Below are 24,009 nucleotides of genomic sequence, written 5' to 3'. Positions count from 1 at the left end.
GGGGTGACTTCAAAGTGTTCCCCGTTTTCTCTTGCCTTTCCAATGGCTGCTGTCTTTAGACAGATTTGTGGATCTTGACCCTGAATCTGAAATCTTCAGATCTCGATGATGATAGAAAATTTATACCATCTTCCATTATTAGGTGTTCAAAAGGAAACCAGATATTTGGTCTTTGCTATTAGTCTTTTTTTGTTCGTTTTCTACATAACTGTATAACTTTTTGGTAACAAATTGTTATTTGTAGCTGAAGATATGTGTCAGCTCAAGAAGATGAAATGCTGTCTGTTCTACTTGTCACAGGCTGCCTCCTGTTACTTAAATCCCTGCGAATTACTTGTCATACCTTAAAATCTAAGCTTTTGATCCTCCTCCATGATGCGGCTGGACAGCTTTCTGCTCCATTCCTTACCATTGCTCTTCTGCTCCAGTTCCTGACTGGATCTAATGCTGCTGTTCATCCAGGAGTCTCTTGCAATCTATTCCGTTCACTAAGCTGATAGATTCTTCGCGGTCAGGATGGAAAGGGGGGATATTAGTGGTTTATTTCAGCTGACCCTGCTGTGGGGAGAAGTGGGTGCTTTCCAGATTCTCAGCGCTTGTACAGCGACTGAACTGCTTAAAGGTGATTAATGAGTGTGGTTTTCAGTATTTTCTAAAAGGAGATGCTGTACTAAACGGATGTATTATAAACCTGACCGCTTCTCTTCCAAATATGCAGTTTGGGTTTTTTAGGGTGCCTTACAATCTTGTTAAATATGGTGAAAAATAAGGTAAAAAAGCTTTCCACATCAGGAGTGGTAACAGGCTTAAAATATCGGCAGCTGGGCTGAGCGAGCAATTTGCACATTCATCCATCCAGTGAGTGTGCACCTGCAAAGTGCTGTGCTCCCCTCCTTCCTCCTCCTCTTTGTGAGCTGCCAGGAAATGGAAAATGATGAGAATCTTGCTCTCCAAATACTTCACATTCTAATTTAGTTCAGGTCCCCGCTGGATTCGCTGGAGTGGAGCCAAAAGGAAGAGCGTTGTCATCACAGCCGCTGCCGATCCAGATGAAGGCAGCACCCTCCTGCTGTGCTGAACAGGCATGTTTGTATGGCTAATACGTCTTAAAAGAAGGAGTCAAAGATACTTTCGAGTACTGTCTTCTCTTTGTTTTAGACAAATGGGTATTAATACTGAGGTGTTGTCATGCTTTTGATGAGAGTCGGCACACAAGCACTTTCGAATGTAGCTCTGAGGGTACCCTCTCAGGACATCTAGGAATTTAAATACCTCAAATAAGACTTTTTGTGTGTGTTTTGATCAGTAGGTACAAGCTCTTGGAGTCAAAATTAGAATCCACGCTTAAGAAGTCTCTTGAAATAAAGGAGGAAAAAATTGCTGCTTTGGAGGCTCGTCTAGAAGAATCAACAAATTTAAACCAGCAGCTCCGTCAGGAACTTAAAACAGTAAGGAGAACGACCTTTGTTCTGTAAGATTAAATTACTGCTGTACCAGCTAGTGTTATTTCTACACTTGGCCTTTTGTGTAAGACGGCAAAAGATGAGCGGTGTTCACGTAATGTAAAGGAGGACAAGGACATGGTTGGTTTTTAAGGCTCCAATAATAAAGACGCAGTGTAGAAACCACATGAAAAGGTTTTGAGTTTATTAATTAGTCATTGGTGGATAAATACTCTGAAGCTTATTTGATTTGGGATAGCAAAAGTAGCAATTTTCAGTTCCATTTTCTGATCTACCTTGAACAGCCTGAGTGCACTGGCAAAACAAAAAGAAATGTGGTAATAAACGAGGATGTAGAAAGTGGAAAATTCTAAACCTAATGTAAGTTGCCCTAAATAATTTCAGGTGAAAAAGAACTACGAAGCTCTGAAGCAAAGACAAGAAGAGGAACGAATGGTTCAGAATTCCCCTCCGAGAAGTGGAGAAGAAAATCAGTCTGTCAATAAGTGGGAGAAGGAAAATCAGGAAACTACGAGAGAATTATTGAAAGTGAAGGATAGATTAATCGAAGTGGAAAGGAATGTAAGATGTTTTCAATATTATTTCAATTTTAATTATTTGTCGTGAGCTGTTCCAGTAATATGAAGGAGAGTATTAAGAAAGTATGCAGTTTATCACCTGGTTTCTGTCCCAAGCAGAATGTGAATGAAATGCAGTTCATGGAGCAGCCGGGTTCTGCTCTGAATGCTGCAAAGCACTTGACCCGCATGTAAAAGGAAACGTGGAAACCTGAATTTGCCCTTTTTTATCCACAAATATCTCTTAAATCCCTCTTATATAATCTTGATGTACATGAGTCATGGGGATTTTTCCCCTGTATCTCCATAGGTACAATATTAGGTACTCGGTTTTTTCCAGTCCTAACCTGTAGGGATAATATCACCGTATGTTACTTTGTTATATAAGGTGATTTTATTCCACCCTGTAAATCTCTGCAAAGTCACGATGCTTTGTTTGTGTTGGTCGCGAAGTTCAGTAAAAGGCTGTGAACTCAGATTTTCTTTCTTTTCAAATCATGTTTGAAGAACGCTACGCTGCAGGCAGAGAAGCAAGCGCTGAAGACACAGTTAAAGCAGCTCGAGAGCCAGAACAGCAATCTGCAGGCGCAGATCCTCGCGCTCCAGAGACAGACGGTTTCTCTACAGGAACAAAACACTACTCTACAAACTCAAAATGCCAAGCTGCAGGTAATATTTACCTGGTTCGCTTTCAAAAAGAAAAGCAGTTGGACGTTTTTCCAAGTGAAAGCTTTAAAGCTAATGGCAATAATGTATTGCAAGTCACACTTTGCTTCTGGTACAGACATGGAAGAGAAAGGAATGTGCAGATCATCTGCACTAAAAGCATTCAAGTAATGTTTTATTTGCTGATCAAGAATAACATTTCTAGAAGTTGGTTTTAATCTTTCACGTTTGTCCAGTTTAAATTCTTGGCTCTATACTTAGTAGTAAAGTAGATTCTCTTACCCAGCCTTCTAAGATAAGTTTTTAAACTTATTTTTAACTTCTAAATTAGGTCAAGGAAATAGCGTGTCCAAAGAGACTCTAATGAATTTAGTATTTTGCCTATTTTTATAAGTAGAGTTTAAAAAAAAAGCCATACCTAAGAGGAAAATCAAGGTGTTAGTAAGTACAGAAGGCTTGGGAAAAAGCCTCTGAAAACTAAATAAATAGGTGAAGATTGAATTCAGATAATTCAGACGCAAAAAAGGTAATGTGTGGCCATGGAAACGGTAAAAATGGTTGCCCACGGAGTCTTGCAGCTCTTACAGCCAAAATACAGATGTAGCTTCTTTCTCTGATAAATGTTAGTGGATCAAATGGTTTTTGGAGCTCTAAGAGTCAAAACTATGTAAAGAGGGAACACAAAGTCCACAATTCAGCAGAATAATGTCAGAAATGATGGGGGGTGGATGGGAATCAGAGGGGAGGAGTCTTTAAAAAGTGAACAAACAACAGGTTTTGTGGATGCCTCCAGTTCCGTCCTGTTCCTTTGGGGAAGGGAGAGCACACTTGTGCCGCAGATGAGCTCCGTGTTCAGTGTAACGAGTGCACAGGGCTCCCCTTGGTGGCCGGGAAACCCATGGACACAACACAACGCTGGGTGGGCATGGAAATACACCGTGTCAGACAGATGAGGGGGATCTCTGGGATTTGCAACTCTCTGAGTTTTCGTAATACATTGTGTCAAAAAAAAAACAGGAATATCTCTGTAGTTCTTTATTTGCCTCCTGAATTGCACAGGAGCACAGGCCTTTCCTATCTGATAAACCTGGAAGATGAATCAACTGTAGAGATTTGGAAGTCTTGAGGCAGTGAATTGGGAGAAGGAAGCATTTTCTGCTCTTCTTTTTTCCTTTTTGTGTGCTGAACCTCACCAAGCAATGTAGCTTCTGTTGCTGAGGATGATGGATTATTTTATACCCAACAAACTCAGGGAGTTCTTCTCTTTCCTTGAGAATTCAGCTGTTTTGCTCATAGCTTCAGGCAAGTTGCAGGACAACTCTGAATCAAAATGAAACCTGAAATATGTTCATGAAAATCTGAAATGCAAAACAAACCATTCTACGTGGACTAGGTCAAAACTGTTCTTAGACAACTGCAATTCTACTATTTCTCCTGATACCATAAGGAACATACAAGAGAAATGATGTCTTAAAGGATAACTGGGAATTCGGAGCTAAATCCAGCAGGGCGTTGAGTCGGGGCAGTTTCAGAGCACACACTTGCCATCAGACGTGACTTCATTTCCAGCCAAAGCTTCGGCTTTCTCATCTGGAACAAAGAATGCTGCAGTTCCAGCAGAAAGGGATTTGTTCCTTAGTAACAGCGTGCACTGGACTGAGAGATTTCTTTTTCTCTTTCCTTAATAGATACCCTGAGGGTATGAGAAGCCTCAGTGGTTTGTGGTTTCCATCTCTTGAATAGGAGAGAGAAGGGAACTATCCTAAATGGTCAGATGACAAGCACGTTGGGCATCATCAGCTCTTTAAGATATCCAAGGATTAGATTAGGTTAATCTTCCCAGAAGCACACAAAGTAAAGTTGGTGGTGTTATTTGTTTTTGAAAAATCTGTCTAATGTTGAAGGCTTTCATGTATTAATACTGTTCTGACTTAATTGTTGGAGAAATTGTACTCTTGTACAGGAAGAGTACTTTCCAGCAGATCTTGAAACACATACAAAAAGTGATCAAGTGACATTGCTGTCATTGGAACGTAACCATGGGTGGCAGTTCCTCAGTAAAACAACACGGGTAGTTCCTTCCAGGTGCTGTTATTTTATTTCCCTTTGTCTCTGTTAAATGGCTGCTACTGTTTGAACTCCCATTGTAAAAGATACATGGGTACAATAAGGATTTTATGGTGACGATAGATAGTCTGTACAATAAACATTTTCTTAAAAAGTGGCCGTAGGACAGTTCATTTAATTTTATTTGTGTGACAGATTTGGCTTATGTGACATGAGGACAGCACTTCCGCAGATATTTGAAGGCAAATAATAATTTGATTCCCACCCATCCCTGTGTCTATTTAAGCATATGCTTAAGTGTGTTCTATACTACTGCTATAAAAATATTCTTGAAATTGTCTGTTGGGATACAAGAACAAAGTATTCCCTTTAAAGGCTGTCACAGGATGGAACGACTGGAAGGTTGCTAAGATGATAAGGGTTAAACTGAAGAAATCTTTCCATAGGAGGAGATAGACAAGATAATCCAAACTATGAAATTAATTTGCAACTCTTGTCAAATGTTTATGCCTGCAGGTTGAAAATTCCACCCTTAATTCTCAGAGCACATCTCTGATGAATCAGAACGCGCAGCTGCTGATCCAGCAGTCCGCTTTAGAGAACGAAAACGAGTGCGTGCTCAAGGAGCGGGAGGACCTCAAGTCCCTGTACGATTCGCTTCTCAAAGACCACGAAAAGCTGGAGCACCTGCACGAACGACAAGCTTCCGAGTTTGAGTCTCTGATCGCCAAACATGGAAGCCTGAAATCCGCACACAAAAACCTGGAGGTGGAGCACAAGGACTTAGAAGACAGGTAAATACTAACATATAAAATTAGAGTCTGCGATTCCTGAGCCAAAAGCAAAAAATAATGTATAACTTGTGTGAATAAAACTATTACTTAAATATTAACATTAAGATATTAAAACTTTGAAAGATCACCTTTTAAAAATACTCCATATTTTGTTGTCATTCCAAAAAAAAAGAAACTTAAATATGATTGTTGTTTGCAGGTACAATCAGTTGCTGAAACAGAAAGTGCAGCTGGAGGAACTGGAGAAAGTCCTCAAGGTGGAACAGGAGAAGATGCTGCAGCAAAACGAAAAACATGAAACAGTGGCAACAGAGTATAAAAAACTTCGCGATGACAACGAAAGGTACCGCGGAAACCTGCTGTGTCTGTCGTAGGGCTCTGAGCACCTGCCAGAACAGGCTAAACAAGTGGTGTATAATATCCGATCATGTTTCTTAGTACCTGATGCTTCAGTTTGGAGGCTCATAAATAAACACCTCCTGCTTTCGGCGTGTTAGGAGGGGTTGGTTTTAGAAAGGGACGTGCAGGGACAAATCTACGCAGCCTCCGTCATTGCCGAAGTTTGGGCCATTCCTGTTCCCTTGCTCTTTTGCGTTGGCAAGAAATTCTACCTGTTTTTGTAAGATTCTTATATTTTGGAAAGTGGCATCTTAAAACTAGTTGTGATGTCCACATTTAGAAATCCTGCTTTATTTCTAAACATATGGAGAACCTGGTGTGTTTGGCTTAAAGGCAGAGCACCTACCTAAGAAAATTAGACCAAGAAATGACTTACCTACAGCATGCGACAGTAAGAAGTTATTCTCTGTATTCTATGGAAGAGCCTTGAAAATTTCGTGTTTCAGACGGAATGTGAGTAACGAACACGTTTCCTTCTATCTCATGTTATTCTTTTATGGTGCTTTTTAATTCCAGGCTCAGTCACACATACAGTCAGCTCTTGAGAGAGAATGAAGTTCTCCAAACCGATCATAAGAATCTGAAAACACTATTGAACAATTCCAAACTGGAACAAACACGATTAGAAGCTGAGTTTTCTAAACTCAAAGAACAGTACCAACAACTGGATATTACGTCGACAAAACTCAATAATCAATGTGAGGTATGTGAGCATTCTGCTCTTTTTCATGACTGGTATCATTGTAATATTTATAGAAGTGTATTTGTAGATTCATAAAATGATATGAAGTGCTTGAGAATTAGTCATTTGCTTTATAGATAATGAAGTGGGTCTGAAGACAAATTAGTTTGCCTGTTGTACAGGAAATACAAAAATTGGGGCTCGTGTGTTAGGTAAACTGTTGTAAGTTATTTAAAGCACCAAAGAGCCTTTTGTCAGTTGAGTCAGGATTGAGTTAAGTTTTCTGTTCGATTTGACTCTGAGAATCCTTTGTAGACCTAAATTTTCTTTCAAATCTCATTATCTATGTGTATAATATGCTCACGTATATATGCATGTACCATTTCATGTATTTTAACAGCTGCTTAGCCAGCTTAAAGGAAATCTGGAAGAGGAGAACAGACATCTGCTAGATCAAATCCAGACATTAATGCTACAGAATAGAACATTACTTGAGCAGAATATGGAAAGCAAGGATCTCTTCCATGTAGAGCAAAGGCAGTACATGTGAGTTTTAAAACAATGGAATTACTGTGATTAGGGCATTACACTAGAACCTGTATTTTTTTTAAAAAAAAAGCTTCTGTTTTTTATAGAAATAAACATATGTGCTACTTCTGAAGTGTTTCTCCTTTTCCAATAAAAATGTTAATGATTTGTGAGAAGCAGATAACTCAAACTACAAGCATGTTTTTAGTTCTAAAGCATCAGTGCAATGTGTTCATTACTGATGATGCACGTGAGGAATCATAATGTTATTCGTTCCTCATTCCACTACAAGCAAAGTTCCCAGGGTTGCTTGTAAACTTTGAATTTGAAAGAAGAGAAAATGTGCTTGTCTAAATGATTCTGTTAGAACCTATACGCTTTTTATTATTATTTCAAAAAAGGGAAAAATCCTGTTGTTTAATACAGGCAAATGGATTTTTTTCAATGTTACGTCAATGTTAAATGTAAGACTGCTTGCTTGTTGCATATTTCTTGATTTGTTTTCAACAAGAACAAGTGTTATATAAGAATTCCTCATGAAGAGGGACAACTTTCAGATAGCTGATACCCAGAGGAACACGTTACTCACACATTATACATACACTTTTGAAACATACATCATCATTAATTTCTGTTGACAGTGACAAGCTAAATGAACTAAGGCGACAGAAGGAGAAACTGGAGGAGAAGATAATGGATCAGTATAAATTTTATGAACCATCTCCACCAAGAAGGTACTGATGAACACGATATAAAAATAAACATGCATGTAAAGGCTGATGTAGCTTCAGCTGTTCCAGCTGAAAATCAAGATTGTGTTAAACTTTGAGGGAGCAGAGTCATGTCTGTGTTCTTGTCTGAAGTCCTCAGTAACGTGTTATAAATGTCCCGTGTCATTGATAACAGGAGGGGCAACTGGATCACTCTGAAAATGAGGAAGCTGATCAAATCTAAGAAGGACGTTAATCGAGAACGTTTGAAGTCGGTGACGCTGACGCCGACGCGCTCCGAGTCCAGCGAGGGCTTCCTGCAGCTGCCCCAGCAGGACAGCCAGGACAGCTCCTCCGTGGGCTCCAACTCGCTGGAGGACGGACAGACCTTGGGCACCAAGAAGAGTAGCAGTGAGTACTGCGAAACAGCGCTTTCTACTCATGAGCCGTGCCTAAATGTCCTTTTGATACGATTGAAAATGAAGAGGGGCTGGAAAAGGCTATGCCTTGTGAAGGATTTTTAAAGAGAATTAAAGTCCTTAGGAAAGAAGCCTGAATTCCTTTGTTAATGCCAGATTTATACTGATGTCTTGCAAACTCCTGAGTGTTTGGGCAGGAACTAGTTTTTAGCATTCCTGAAACTGTAAATGTTAAAAAGATGTGAATTGTTACTGACCCTAAAGCTGAGAATGAAGTGGCTGAGAGGGAGCCTGAGCAGGGTTCCAGAGGTGCGGGTAGATGGAACATTCTGGACACAATTTGCAGACTTTGGAAGAGCCCGAAAGGCATCACATTAGGACACCCACAGCATCAAAGGCCAGATCCTGTGCAGCATTTACATTTTGGATCTGTATTTTTTGTTATCCGCTCTTGGCATGAATCGTAAACTGCCTGGTTTCTCACAACCTCAGAGATGGTGTTACAGCCAAGTTAGCAGGGTGGAATGATTCTATTGAATAATTATGCACCAAAAGCATTTTGGCTGTGCATGTAAAAGCATCAGAATACATGTGTATTAAACTTCATTTAAAATCTTTGCAATACTTTTTGAAAATTTCACGTCTGCTTTCTAAAGACAGCAGATTCATATCCATTTTTTTCTGCCAGCTGTGAATTTGCTGTGTTAAAGCCATCACAATGAATTTTTTACTTCTGTGCTTATTGCAGAAGCTTAGGCAGAGTAAAACAACATGCAGGGAAACGTAAAATCAGATTTGTGATTCTTTAATAACTGAAGAAAATAGCAGTTCAAGGATACATTTTACCACTTTTGCTAATATGTCAATTTGGGAAGCTTAGTGTTTTTCAGTGCGAGAGTCCATTAAAGTCCAAATTACTTTTGAACTTTCAAAAAAGCAACTGTTGCTTTTACATGTGAACTGGGAGTCTGGTGGAAGCGCCGAGTGGCTGAAGCCGCAGTGGGTGTGTTTGCAAGTGTGTTAGTTTGAACTGGGAGTGTGCACGCTTTGGTTCACACCATCTGCATCCCTGTCAACAATTCCATGTTCTGGAAGAGCTTTTGTACGTGACAGTTTTCTTTGCATGACGCTTGGGACCTTGTAGTGTGCGGTTACCCTCCCGCTGGGGCTGTGCTTGAAGTGACAGGGACCGACCCTCAGCAGAGGTTGGAAATTGTGCAGACCTTGTTAATTTTCTACTCTGTGGACCTCGTTCGCGTTCCTCTTAATCCCAGTATATTTATCCACAAACTGGAAAGGCTGATCTAGTTCTGGATCCTGACCTTCCTCCGTTACGCACGTCACCGTGGAAACCACAGGTTTTGATAGAATTTGGATGAATTAGTTGCTAGTTCAGCGCTGACAATTGTAGCGTGTCTTACAAAGTTAAGAGAATATCACAGCGTGAGAAGTACCAGTAATGGTGTGTATTTTGCAGTCTGTTTCTTCTGACTGTAAATCCTAAATACCACGATCCCATGGCTCCTTTCTTTTCTGTAAGAAGTGCCTTGGCCATAGCGGCTTCCATTGGAAGAAGCTACAAGAAAGAGAAAAGCTGTAAGTTGCCGCCTGTCTCTGCGATGCTCAGGTACCGCAGTTTTGGGTCTGGGAGGGGACAATTTTGGTCTCCCCTGGTTTCCTGCGGCTGGGAATGGTGGTTCCAGTGGGAACTGCTGGGGCGAAATGTCCTGCGTGTCCTTCAGGAGGCCAGAGAAGCAGCTTGCGGCCCCAAATCGCAGGTGCTGCCACTAACGGGTGCTGTTCGCAGAAGGCAGAGGACAGGGGATCTGACAGCAAGGGATTTAGGAGATGTATAGGTTTCCTCCCCTATAACACCTTTAAATAGCAGACACATCGTATCACAGTGAAAGTAGAAGTGTATTAGGCTCCATTTTCTATTAGCAAAACATTTAGGAGATGTCTGCCTTACATTTTCTTGTGTGCATGAGCAGAACGATTTGAGGATTTCAGTACTTGCCATACAGAATTATTTACCTGCTAGAAACCTAGGGCCTCATATTCCTTTGGGGTGGGCTGTTCCAAGCTGTGTATTTGATATACAATTAGCCATACAACATGCATGGCTCCTTTATGGGCTATTTAGCCGCCTTTCTGCTTTTTTTAAGCCAGGAAGCACCTGGGTTGATGTTGGTTCTGGCTTATTGCCTCAGGATCTAGAAGAGAAGGAATGCTTTAATATCTGAGGAAAATGAAATAAGTTATTTTGAAGTACCTACAAATATATGTACGTAATAAAGAGATCTGTATACCTACATAGTGAATAATTCCAAGGTGAAATCGTACTTGTGCTCCTGTCTTATATAGGTAGCACATGTGCCTTTCTTTTCTTGCACTTAAACAAGATGCACTTGGGATTTCCCCCTCCTCCATCTTTTAATATAATTCATAATTTTAGCTCTGTTTCCTGATATTATCTCCATTTTCCTCTTAGCCCTCCCAAAATGTTACAGCAACACTTAGCTTTGGATTTTCCTTTGGTATTTTTTCAGCTAAAAAATTAGGTGTATATCATTCCAGACAATAGATCTTATTTTTCTCCTTACAGAGTTGAAGTGGATTGTTTCAGTAGGATGTTAAATTCAGTGCACACGAGCAGTAGATTGAACATAAGGTCCATGTCATTTTTTCCACAAGACAGTAGATGACCCAAATTAATGAGCTCAAAATGTAACCAGTGAAGAATGATAAAAGATTGTGTCTTGCTAGAGATGCGGGGCAAAACATTACAAAAGTTATTAATCTCAAAGAAGAACGATGTGAACATCTTTTAAAGTAGAAGTTGTACTTAGAGTTGCTTTCATTTTCAGCTTTTTTTGCTTCACATTTTTCTTTATGTTAATGAAATGTTATTTTTCACAGTAAAAACTGTAATTGTCAATTGCTAGAATTGTCTGCAAGGAAGTTGCATTGATTTTTTCACAAGCTTGGCAGTTAGATCCTTCAAACCGTGTCACACTCCTCACCATTGTTGTCGGTGCGTTTCTGAGTATATTGAAGTTTTCATAGTGCAATTGTCATATTTCAGTGTAGTTTTCATATCTCATTATCACACAGAAGCACGAGAATGATAGTTTTTAGCGTAGTGTACATAGCTTAAGCTCAGACATTCATTTCTGTCCTTAGTTTCAACATTTAACTTCCATCTGTTCTTCTCCCTTTTTTCTTTCATTTCCCTGTTTCCGTTTTTCCTCATGCTATGACATAAAAGTGGTTGCACTGAAAAGACTGCCCTTTTTGAGGAACAGACCGAAGGAAAAAGACAAAATGAAGGCCTTCTACCGTCGCTCCATGTGTAAGACTTTATGACAGTTCAGCTTCTTTTCAATGGCTACACTGGCTTCATTACTAATTTTTCACTAACCTCTCCCTGGACTGCGCTGTTATTTTTCCTCCTATTTTCAGTGTGCGAGTCCTGCTACGATACAAGGAGCTGGAGCTTTTCCTTTTTTGCTTTTTAATTTTTTTTCGAAACCTTGGCACTGAATACTTTATATATGTGCACGTACACACACACACGCACACATACATATATATATTCAGTGCATTGTGGTTGCATATATTTGTATACATAGTTGTCTATATACACATGTCTCTATGTGTATATAAACTTACAGTGCACTGTGTTAAGCTAAATGGTCCCAAATTCCACATTTCATAAGCCTTTCGTTAAGAAATCGGTGTAATTTTGTATTTAAAGAAAGCGTAGAAGATGGTGCAAGGCTGTGTGGTGGTCTGTCACTCTTCAAGTGTTCACCAGTTGTTGTTGCCAAAATGTTGTATTGATTGATTTGATTTGATTTTTTTAACGAGGGGTGGACAGTTTTCTCTAGTTTTGTGAAGTAAAGGTGAATATCATCAGCTGTCATCTATTTCAGATCCTTTTATTCGTTACTCTATAAGATACAGTATCCCTGCAGTAACCTGCACTGTACAAGGATCCCATATCATTGTTGACGTTTTATCCTGTTAGCGCCTCTGCCCACTTTGTTCATCCCATTCGATCATTACCAACAGTATATCAAGGCTTCTAACATAGATGTGACGTATCATTGCAGCGCAAGCATGGCAATAATACCTGGTAAAATGAGTTTTAAGAACCATACCGAGCTGAAAGAAGTCTCTGCCTTACCCCACTTCTCATTCATTGAGCTGATTGCATGTCGTAATGCGGATGATCTTGTGTCTTTATCTTCCAGCCCTCAATGCGCTTTATCGCTTAGAAAACTGTCAAATGATTTGCAATACAGAGTAAGAACCGAAGCAAATACATTGCCCATGCTGATCATTTGCTCTCATTTGCATCCCAGCCATGAATGACCTGGTGCAGTCCATGGTCCTGGCAGGAGGACAATGGACAGGTAGTTCTGAGCATCTGGAGGGTCCTGATGATATATCTGCGGGTAAAAGGAGGAAGGAGTTGGGAGCTCTGGCCTTCTCTACCACAGCCATCAACTTTGCAGCTGGCAACTCTTCTGCAGGCTTCAGATCCAAGCAGTTGCTAAATAATAAAGGTATAGGTAGAAGCTTTTTGCACCGTGATGTGACTGTGTGTAACAGCAATGTCATGTAAATATTGGTTTGACTTATGCTTGAAGTTTTTCAGCCAAAAGCAACCTTAATAATCGAGTCGCAGTGCTAAGGTACTGAATAGGCTTAACCGCTGCAGTTATTGAATGTTTCGGCATTTTTCCTACAGAATGTTTCCTAAGTAAAAATTGATTCATTTGAAAAATATTATAGTCTGTTTTCAGATGATAGATATGCCAATAATCTTTTTATTTTATTTTACATCTTATTTTATGTCTCTGTGTATAGATACTACATCCTTTGAAGACGTAAGTCCGCAAGGTATTAGTGATGACTCTAGTACAGGATCAAGAGTTCATGGTAAGATGTGAACTTTAATTAAATTAATTATGGATATATTATGTGAATGTTAGCGCAGTTTGCAAAAAAAAAAAAGTGAAACAAGTGAGCATGTTTTCTGTGATTTGTGTATCTCTTGAATGTACAGTGTCATTTCTGCAGATTGTGCTTTTCTTTCTTAACTACCGCATCAGATAGATGTTCTATATCTCTAGTAGAAAGTATCTGTGAAGTGCATCTGAACAGGATCAAAATGTTTTCCCTTTAAAAAAATCATTTGGAGTTATTAGTAAGATAAAAGAAGTTATCATTCCAGTCCTACAAAAAATATTTCCAAATCTGGCCAGATTTTCCAATGTTTATTGTTCAGTGAAACCTAAATTTGTCATGTACTGCATTTTATAAAATCATTACTGTTCCTTCAAGCCAAGCCATGAATTGAAAGCTATCATAGATTATTTAGAAGTGAAGTTTTAACTCTTCTGTGAACACTTAATGAGTATGAGCAGCAAAGGTTTTTGAAGACGGTAACAGCACATTTCCCTTGTATTGGATAGGAGTACAGGACATAGTCTGTGCAGATGCTCTTGCTCCTCCTGTTCGTGGCATTTCAACAATGTGCAAGGTTCCTTGTCAGATCTGTTGTAAGTGGCCTGATCACGAGCAGCTTTCTGCCTGCCCATCCTTCCGTCCGTCAGCCCTGGTTTCCCACTAATCACCCCGTTTCAGTTCTAAACGTACACTATTTCTCTCTTCCTCCCCTTGTACCTCAGTGTTCCTGTCGTGCCCTTTTCTCAAGTGCCCTCCGGGGCTGCCTGGAATTCCCTTTGCTTTCTGATCTCTAAGAAACCACTTTGTTGGCAGTGGGCATGTGAAATAGTGCATGGTTCCTGCCTCTGGGCATTCTGGCACCAGAACGTGTAGGTACCGCGGCGCCTGCTGTGCCGTTTTGTTCATCACCGTGTCTCCGAATTGTCCGTTTAGCTTCCAGACCAGCCAGCCTCGATAGTGGCAGAACGTCCACTAGCAATAGCAATAACAACGCTTCGCTCCATGAAGTCAAAGGTATGCTCTCCATGAACTTATGGACATCCTTCCTTTCCATTAATGTCTCTGTAGGGTCATCTAGAGAGGTTAAAAAAAGAACAACCACACGCATTCCCACAACACACCACTATGTTCTTCTTTAAGCATTTCCGCAAATTAGGAAAGTATATGAGTATCCGTAGAGCCTATGTTTTTAATCAATATTAGTATATAAGTTACAAACTATTTTAAACCAAACCTAACCCAAGTAACGATGTTACAAAATAAGAAATGCCCCCAAATTACTTTAAAATCACTTCTATTCAAGCAGAGAAGTTGCTCCATTTTTTCTCCCAGCATCCTACCACGTGTGCACTGCTGCTGTAAAGCTCTATAGCATACAATGCAAAGCAGACAAATGGCATTTGTAATTCCATCCTGGAAACCTCTGGATTTTGTTTTCGATAGGTTCATAATGTTCTTGGATTTAGCAATATTCTCCAAATTTCATATATTACAAGCCTTGATGTATTTTTGTTTTTAATGGCCATTCTAGCTGGAGACCATTGTACATATTAAACTAGAACGCTGCCAACTCAAGACTTCATTTAATATTTATGGCTTGTGTTTATTAAACAGTATCTGTTTGTTTGGAAAGCTAGAGATGAAATGCTAGCTTAAGATTTTTATTTGTGGGTTGGCTTTTTTCTTTGTCCATTTTCTTGGCTCCCTTTTATAAAAGCTTCTTGGAAGTAATCTGTGCCCCTGTTTCTATACTGTATTAGAAATCTCTGCTGTAAACAGTTCATCTTCCCACAAACTTAATTTCATTTCTTAGGAGTGACACAAAGCAGGAAATACTTGATTATTCATCAGTATTTTTTAAACAATTCACAATTACTGAAAATAAAAAGAACTGGTGTTGTGGAATGTATTTTGAATGTAATGCCATTTGCTTCCTTCAGGCCACAGTTGTAATAAATTAATGTAATGTCAGAAACTGTTGGAGAAGCAGCATTTGAAAATAGTTCTTACTGAAGGAAGTATTTTTTTCCCATTTCATCTTTCGTGTTTTCTTGAATGTAAAACTCATTAAGAGTACATTGGAACGTGTGCCTGGCAGGGATGCTGAACCAGAGTGGAGGTGTCGTCCTGATGTGTAGAGGGAGGCCCAGATTATAACTGAAAGGTAGTTTTTTTAATTCACATGCTACTGTGTAACGTTTAAAGGGCTGTAAGTGGTAAGTCAGGGGAGAGCAATTGTATTAATAATATATTTGGTTTGAGTAAAAAAAGCATTTTTTTAGTATTTTAAATAGAATCACTGTTAACTGAATGTGATGACGTTCCAGATTTGAGTGAGGTTATGCTGTTTAACAGCTTTCCTGCCCGTTTCTTACGGACCCCTGCAACTTTAAACCCGCAGCAGGTGCGGCGAGCAGCGCGAGCCGGCCGCAGAGCCACAGCAGCGGGGAGTTCAGCCTGCTGCCCGAGCACGAGGCCTGGTCCAGCAGCAGCAGCAGCCCCAGCCAGCTCCTGCGCGCCCACGCCAGGTCCCGCACCCCCGAAACGCCCCACGCGCGCGGGAAACGCAGCAAAACCGGCTCTCCCGGCAGCGAAGTTGTTACCCTGCAGCAGTTCCTAGAAGAAAGCAACAAGAGTACCTCAAGCGAGGTTAGTTGGAAAAAGTATTGTCACTGTGTGTTATGCCGTAAATGGGCACAGAAGTACTAGGAGAACAGCATTGAAGCTTTGGGGAGGTTCTGGTTCTGCCTGCATTAAGCAGTAGTGTGGACTGCATCTTGATAAACTGTACTCGCTGTATTATACACAAAATCATGTGGGATTTGAGTCTCCTACTCTGGAGACACTCAAACCCACCTGGACACCTTCCTGTGTAACCTCATCTGAGTGTTCCTGCTCCATGGGGGGATTGGACTGGATGAGCTTTCCAGGTCCCTTCAACCCCTGACATTCTGGGATTCTGTGATTTCGCAGCTTGACCCATTCTGGCTTCTGAATGAGGTAAGAAAGTCAATCTCCGCTGCACAGACCAGTCTTTTTAGAATTGTTCTTCATTTACGTCCATGAATATTGCTTAAGAAATGTCAAAATTACAGTTGATAGATTTACAAGATGTTTCGTGTTTTTGACAGATGAAATCTGCGAGCGAAGAGAATCTTTTAGATGAAGTCATGAGAAGCTTATCCGAGTCCGCAGAGCTGACGGGAAAGGAGAAGCTCAGAAAGCCGTCCGGCGGCTGTGGCATTGTGAGATCGTTCAGTGTGAAAACCACAGCTGATTTCTCAGATGGACGATCCATTAAACCAGAACAACTGGTAAGGCCCAGCCTTCGCAAGACTGAAGATCCCTACTTCACTAGCTCTCCAATAAAATTCCCATCGGGTGCTCCAGGGAAAGGCAAATCGGTGAAAGAAAAAATCCAAGCGACCACGTCCCAGCGCCAGTCGAGAGATTGCAATCCGTACGCCACCTTACCTCGGGCGAGCAGCGTCATTTCCACGGCGGAAGGAACCACGCGAAGGACGAGCATTCACGATTTCTTGTCTAAGGACAGTAGGCAGCCTGTCTCGGTTGACCCAGCCCCAGCCGCCGGCGACAGGAGCGTCCCGGCAGCCTCCAGTGAGTACCCAGCACACCAGTTCTCCCCTCCTTTTGTTCACTGTGTGGCTTACAGGATAGATTGTGCCCCACACAGCAATGCAGCTCATTCAGTTAAACCCTGTCATTTAGGATGTAGTTCTGATGTACCTAAGACTTCGAGGATGGAAAGGGCAAATTGCCACGAGAGAACGTTGCTAAACACAAATACGTTTAATGAGAAGGTCGGTACATCTGGTAAGGACAGTGCAGGGTCGTTTATCGTGGCGCAGCCTTTTTTATCCCTTAACACCGAATTAGTTAGCAATATAAGCGGATTGCCTCAAAGATCTGCACCAAAACCACCCAATCAGGCCAATACGTCGGCGTTTAGATCCGTACCGAAAAATCCCGAGCAGCCTTGTGCTAACGAGCAGTGTGCTCGCGGTGAGCTGCGCGCAGGTGCCACGGGGGAGTACGTTCCTGCCCCCCGGGCAAACAGCAGCGAGGCCGAATCCCCGCTCCTGGTGTCTGAGGATAATCAAACCGTGTGGTACGAGTATGGCTGTGTGTGAGAAGGAACTTCTGCCATTACATATATATAAACATATATATATATATATAGTTTAATATGACATATAGGTGTTCTTCTCATTGTCCACTGGATTTAGAGAAAATTCCACTACAAATGAAAAATGATTTTGTGTTAGATCTGTGGGTGTTGTTTGCCAAGGCTCAGTTGTGTACTCCAGCATGTTTGAATGTAAAATTGTAACCTCACCAAAGTTTGCATGAAACATTAATTGCACTGTACATATTTTGCATGCCTTTAAACATCTTTATAGTACAAGCTATATTTTTATTTGTCACGCACGCCAAGCATTTTGGTTTTTCCCTGTGCGTTCCTGAATGCATGTTAAAGCCATTGCATGCTGCATTGCCAGAAATGGCGCTGTGAACAACAGGATTTCCAATACCCAGGCAGCTTTTTGCAGTTGTGCTCGTGCTTTCATATGTATCAGTAACACTCTGATGTGTATTTGGAGTCAAAATACTTTTTCCCCCCTTATTTCAAGAATGAAAAGAAGCATTTAGAGAGATTGCAGTGTCTTACCCTTTCCATGTGTGCCATGTCCTGGCATAAATGCACTTTGCACAAGGAACAAGTTACGGCCCAATAATTCAGTGCTCTGGCTTGCACAATAAATATGAATTACTCTTCATACTTACCAACATACTTGACCATTAATAAATAGACCATTCATAGTCTTAAATGTTAATGATCATTCTTATGAAGAGGCAATAAATAGCCACACGATACACAGCACTTGTAATGAAAAAATGACCCTTTCCACCTTTTCTCTTTTCTGTGCTTTGTCTTTCCACGTCTGGTGTACAAATGTGGGGCAGTGTTTGGTTTTCTTAGGAGTCAGATCACAGTTCTATGAGACTCCTGTGATGTGCGGCAATAAAACCTCTATCCATTATGGTGGAAATTAATTTTTTCTTCTTAAAAGCAGTAACACTAATAGAACAGAAAACAAGATGTATAAAAAATAACAGAAAAAACCTGTTACATTAACATAGTTAAATAAAAGAAAAAATAACAACGTTTTCTTGCAAAACTACAGGAGTATAGGAACTCTTAAGCAAATAAGTCATTAAATCCCAGATGACCAGCTAAAGAGAAATGTCAGACTGTAATTACTTAATACGCCACTGTCTCTCCAATTGCTTGGAACTTCTCAGTGGTAAATCTAAACAGAATTTAAAATCGCATTGTACTTAAACTATAAATACATTAGGTTCAGAGAGCGCTTTCTTGCAAGAGGAAATAATTACTGACAGTTACGGTAGGTCAAAATTACATACGCTGTAAAAAACCTGGATGAAAATATATCTAGAGGAAAAATATATAAAATGGAAAATAAAGATATAAAATAACGAAAGGCATATTCTGATTTTTGCAGTTGAGTTTTCCTTGGCCAGCAGTTTGTGTGGTCCCGGTGCTGCTGTGCACCCCGGGGTGCCACTGGGGTTGGGGCAAAGCTGCTCCAGCGGCCGCTGCTCCCGGCGCTGTTGGCCGCTGCCCTCGAGAACGGGCTCACCCTTCAAAACGAACCCCAAATCTGAGATAGAATCTTCAGTTCACACGCAGCGAGGTCACTGTTCCCATCTTGGGTCATGTATTTGACTTCATTAACCGGCAGAGGGCTGAACCAGCGTGGAGCTGAGCCTTTCGCCATGTGCAGAACACATTTTGCAAGCTGTTGAAAGAATTAGAAAATGGTCTGAGCTCGGAGAGTGCTTATTATAAACCCACAGTATGCTCCTGTGTCTGTGTTTTTCTCCACCGACTGCAGGGCTGCTTGTGAGGAGCACAGAAAGGTTGGTGACCAGAGGTGCTGTAGCATCTCCTGTTCAGCTCAGCTGCTGTTGTTTGAGACATCACACAGGCTTTCCAGTGCGCTCCCATCTCATCTCCGGCCTTGTCTTGCTTTGCTTCTTAGACTGTTCCAGCTACATAAACCACCAATATTGTCTCCAGATAACTTTATTTATTAGGAAGTCTCCAGCGTGACCACCAAACCCTGGCTAATAATGAGCAAGGCCAAGGTGTAAAGAGCCGTTGCTGTGGGTAGAACACACACTAAGCGAGGGCTTTGCATGATAATCATGAACGCTCATTATGTTGCTGCTGGCCAAAAAGAGCTTTTTTGCTCAGGCCCGGTGATTTGCTCGCAGTGAAAGGTTTGCTTGACGCTTGGCTTTAAGCGGGTAGTAAATGATGGTGCTGCGTGTTTGCACGGCCAGGCTGTTGCATGCAAAGATCATTTTCTGTTTTGCAGAGCTGAATGTGAACATTTCTGTCGATGTGTAGCAGGTAAAAAATGCAAAGATAAGTTGTCTGCCAAGTTCACTCAGCCTCAATTACATCTGATTGGCTTTTTTTCCTTTTCATACAGGCAGAAAATCAGGGTTAGTGTATCTAAAAATTAAGTGTATCTGCTGGTGGCTTTGAAAACAATAGCTGGTTATTCTAAATGCTAAGATGAATTGAATGTTGCTGAGTAGGTATTGCCAGTGTCTCCTACCCTCTCCTCTGTCCTTTCCTCTTAAAACAAGAAGTGTTGGTATATCCTTGTGCTCCACTAATGAGCAGAATGTATTTTAATGCATGAGGGTGTTTTTCATGTCCTGGTAAACACAATGAATAACCTGAAATGCTTTTCTCTGCAGATGTGGAAGCTATCCCAGAAAGCAGACATTCAAAAAGCAGGTCTAGGGAGCAGCAAAGCTCCTAATTCTATTACCCACTACATGAGATGTGGGCCAAGTGGTGAGTTTCCTGCCCAAACTGTAAATGAGATTAATTTCATTTACAACAAACTAACAGCATTACGTATAAGGGCAAGTGCACATGGCATTAACCAGATGTAAATACCGCTTGCTTAACTGGCTGCTCCCTTGCTTATTAGCTAAGCCAGACCAGGTTGGTTTCCCGCAGCTACTTTGTGTAGGCAGGGAACTTCATCCCAAGGAGCCTTTTGCCTGTAAGAATTCCATTTATTCTTGTTTTTCAAACCTCTTGAAGAAGCAAGTTCAAGGAAATCCCACTAAGGAGGAATATTGAAGTCGGTTCTTAGAAAGGGACGGATAAATCTAAAAGAGTTTAAGAAAACACGTATTCTGTAGCACAAGGAAAGTGCCTTTTTATCTAAAGGCTGTCTGTGGCACCCTGTCCTCCTGTCGACTCGTGCCCGCCCTTTGGTGCATGCTGGTAGTGCTGTTAGTTCTGTTAGCCGCCTAACTCTGCATTTTACGCTTCCACCCTTCCAGCTTTTCTGATGTTCTTTTCTCTTTCTACCTTCCGGCTGAACACAGAGAGAAAAGTGTCCTTCAGTATCTCAGTATGAAGCCTTTATATCTGAAGTAACACGACAGCGACTGTAGGAATCAGTAATAAAAATTGAGGGAATTTTTGTACATTCTTCGTGACTAGAGCAGGCAAGAAATAAAAACCTACCTACCTACCTTCCTTGAATCAAGGAGCTCTACTGGAGTCTACTGCCGAAAATGTGTAGATGGGCTTAGGAATTATTGCACATTGCACTGTTAAGATCTACTGACTAAAGGACAGTTCTCATCTCCCTAAGGACCAAGAATTTTAAGGTCACAAGAATTACTCCAGGAAAATAAAACAAACCAACAACCTTCTTTCATCTTCTGTTTATGAAATTAGCCACTGATTTGCTTAAGCTTCTGCTAATAATTAGCCAAAAATACCCCATAACTTGCAGTTTATATTTGTGTCTGTAAATCTAAAAGAAATGCTGTAGTATTTTGTTGCAATGGACTGTATGTACAGATACCAAAACCTCACAGCTTCCTGGCACTTCAGTGCCTTACTTGGTTAGCGTAACCTGCATGGAATGGCTCTGCAACAAGGTGATGCTGATTTTTGTTGCGTAATGCAAGAGCAACATTTGTTTACATACACGGAAAAGTTGGGTAACTACAAAAGGGGGAGTCGTGGGCTGATGGGATTCTATGGAACTTGTTTGTCATTTGTGTTTTTCACATCCCCACGTTATTCTGCGTCTATATGTTGGAAGTTTCTGACAGGAAATTGTCGGCTATGATTTCTCTCTAACTTTTATTTTAATATAAGGCTGTTTTCAAGCAATGGCATTTCCAGGATAAGACTATCTTATGATGTTTGTGTATTGACCGTTCATTTTTGTTTCTTGTCTTTTAACTGTGGCCTAGGAGGTTTCTTGATGGCAAAAAATGTAAATAATATCATATGCATTTTACAATCAGTTCCCCTTTTATTAGTAAGATACGTTTTGTTCATTACTGATTTCTATTAAAGTTGACAAACGTTATGGGTACATTCCGTGGTCTCATCCCTTTGTTGTCTTCCAAGCGTTTGCAGGGCGCTGGGGGCAGCGCACCTGAGTTGACAGCAGATCCAGAATGAGGGCGCGTTGAGTTCTTATTCCACGGATCCATTTCTTACCCTCCTGACATTTTGTCCAAAAGGGGAAGAAAGAGGAAGGTTCGCTGAGCTTTAGAGTGGGAAATTCTATTGTGCTTTTTCCTTGAAGTGACTTGCTTTGGAAATACTTTTTGTGGTGAAACGTGTTGAAAGATCTAGATCGAAACATTTTGTTTGTCCAAGATAAACATTTGATTGATCCCGGGATTGTTTTCACAGAGAATTTCAACTTTATTTTTTCTGAAGCGCAAACAGGACCGATTTTGCAGCTTTCCCAGCACGCAGAATTTCCATTATTCCCTGAAGACATTCCTGGTATTTCATTAAAATCGCTGGTTTCTTTTGAGCAGCGGCGCGGACGGGCGGCCGGCGCTGGGCCCTTGTTCTCCATGCCGGGGTTGTCCCGCATTTTGGGGAGGGCGCGATGCTGGTTTCTGCAGAGTGACCTGACCCCAGCGCTCCGGTGGCAGCAGCTCCGCCATCCAGCCCCAGCTCCGCCGCCGTCGGAACGGTTTTCCCGCTGAGTTTGGCGTCTGGCCCGGTTTCTGTGCCCTTCCCATACCCGGACGCAGCCACAGAGACTGACGGAAAAGTCATAGACAAAGAGACAACGTGTGCAACGCCGGTAGCCCTCGCTAAGCCACAGCTGTTTTGAAAGAGAATTGCAATACCATAAATACTAGGAAAATTGTATTTTCAGGCTGGTTTCAGGGTCTGTGACTGGATTTCCCCAGGACCGCTGCATTTCAAACCGTTAAACCGCCGAGTAGCCTGACCACTTTCAGAAGATCCTGCGTCTTGAATGAAGATGTAAAGTGTCGTGCCAAACGCTGTTTGTATCCTGAAGCCCAGCGGTGTGTGTGTTGAGGTGGATTCCCTGGCAGTTGGGCAAGCAGCACGTTGCCATCGCTGTCACACGCCCGGCTGGGTTGTTTTCGTCACACGGGCATCTCCCCGTTTATTTATTAGCTCAGCTCTTTACTCGTTTACCAAGATGACCTGTCATAATATGCAAAAAGTGAAGTTATGACACTTTCTCAAAGTGCGGGATCCCATCGGTGTGCAGTCACAAACTTGACGATTGCTATTTAACTGGTAACATTGATTAGAAATTACCCCATTTACCCCAAACCTCAGCAAAGTTTCGCGGCGTGGGCGAATCTGCAGGAGTTTGGGCCGGAATCGGTGCCGCTGGTGCGTCCGGCGCGGGGCAGGTTGTGTGGCCGAGTCGGCGGCAGCGCAGCCCGGGCTGGTATTTTGGGGTGGATTTGCTAAATTAGCCAAAAGCAGCAGCGAGGATCTGTTTGCACCGACGAGATCAGAATCTACCCCAGCGCTTCCTTCGCAAAGAAGTTTGGCAGCTGAAGAGCAGGCAGGTTCTCTGTGCTCTGATGGTTGGTTTTTTCTTAACCTTTCCAGTCTGTGCTCTTAAAAATGGAATTTGGGAGCAGCTTCACGTTTTCGGAAACATGAACTCCCGGGGAGGACACGGCAGCTGTCGGACGCTCCACAACCAGAGCACTCGGCTTTTTAACACTCGGGTTGCCCCGTCCCTCAGTGCTGGGATTACAACGGAGCTGGTGCCGCTACACCAGCTTTATTTTCTGGATTTAGTAACATTCCCAACATGTATTATTTCTAAACCTTTTCCAAGACATGGTGCAGCCTCAAAGGAGCTCATGTATGATTTTTAGAGCTAGATGATAACGTATATGTAAATAATGCTTTGATATTAATAAAACTGCCTTAAAGGAATGTACCTGGGTGCGAAACAAAACCTAAAAAAGCTCTTATTTAAAACTGTAATTTCCTTTACATATTGATTTTTTTTTTTTTAATGTTTGCCATTGTATACATTTATTAATGATGTTATTAAAATGCCAAACCAAATGATTTCTATTCTTGTGTGTACATTTATACACAGTGTTTCTGGACGCTGTTCCTGGTCAATGCTGTTGTGCTGCTTCCCAAGGAAACCACCCAACTGGAGCACAAGTTTGTTCTTTGTGGGCTTTATTTCTCTACACCTGTGGAGCTTTTAACTAGACACTATTTCAATATAATTAAAAAAAAAAATACAGTAATTTCATGAGCAAACACAAAAAGAAATCAGCACAGATTTGCCACATGTAATATTTGAAGCTTTGATTTCGCTCAGTTGTTACTTTG

At 41.3% G+C, this 24,009-nt stretch overlaps 1 protein-coding gene across 8 annotated transcripts in view; it reads left to right on the top strand.

Moving 5' to 3' along the window:
* Nucleotides 1-21,733, top strand: part of CCDC88A (coiled-coil domain containing 88A) — a 61,247-nt gene extending 39,514 nt beyond the window's left edge. The window contains exons 17-34 of one of the 8 annotated variants that reach the window (XM_082049901.1): nucleotides 1,307-1,448; nucleotides 1,848-2,024; nucleotides 2,528-2,689; nucleotides 5,270-5,547; nucleotides 5,747-5,890; nucleotides 6,463-6,649; nucleotides 7,029-7,174; nucleotides 7,798-7,890; nucleotides 8,063-8,277; nucleotides 11,554-11,637; nucleotides 12,653-12,856; nucleotides 13,161-13,232; nucleotides 13,769-13,855; nucleotides 14,196-14,276; nucleotides 15,664-15,911; nucleotides 16,394-16,880; nucleotides 20,079-20,178; nucleotides 20,724-21,733. In XM_082049901.1, coding sequence (XP_081906027.1) covers nucleotides 1,307-1,448; nucleotides 1,848-2,024; nucleotides 2,528-2,689; nucleotides 5,270-5,547; nucleotides 5,747-5,890; nucleotides 6,463-6,649; nucleotides 7,029-7,174; nucleotides 7,798-7,890; nucleotides 8,063-8,277; nucleotides 11,554-11,637; nucleotides 12,653-12,856; nucleotides 13,161-13,232; nucleotides 13,769-13,855; nucleotides 14,196-14,276; nucleotides 15,664-15,911; nucleotides 16,394-16,880; nucleotides 20,079-20,143 — 2,872 coding nt within the window. In that variant the 3' untranslated portion in view covers nucleotides 20,144-20,178; nucleotides 20,724-21,733. Of the gene's footprint in view, nucleotides 1-1,306; nucleotides 1,449-1,847; nucleotides 2,025-2,527; nucleotides 2,690-5,269; nucleotides 5,548-5,746; nucleotides 5,891-6,462; nucleotides 6,650-7,028; nucleotides 7,175-7,797; nucleotides 7,891-8,062; nucleotides 8,278-11,553; nucleotides 11,638-12,652; nucleotides 12,857-13,160; nucleotides 13,233-13,768; nucleotides 13,856-14,195; nucleotides 14,277-15,663; nucleotides 15,912-16,393 lie in introns of all 8 variants that reach the window. The other 7 variants (XM_082049900.1, XM_082049903.1, XM_082049897.1 and 4 more) reach the window with 7 other exon arrangements.
* The last annotated feature ends 2,276 nt before the right edge of the window (nucleotides 21,734-24,009 follow it).

This window comes from Streptopelia decaocto (assembly GCF_964273445.1).
Source record: "Streptopelia decaocto genome assembly, chromosome: 3".
Taxonomy (NCBI): Eukaryota; Metazoa; Chordata; class Aves; order Columbiformes; family Columbidae; genus Streptopelia; species Streptopelia decaocto.
The sequence above is the reverse complement of the archived record's forward strand: the minus strand, read 5'-3'. Positions and strand labels throughout refer to the sequence as shown.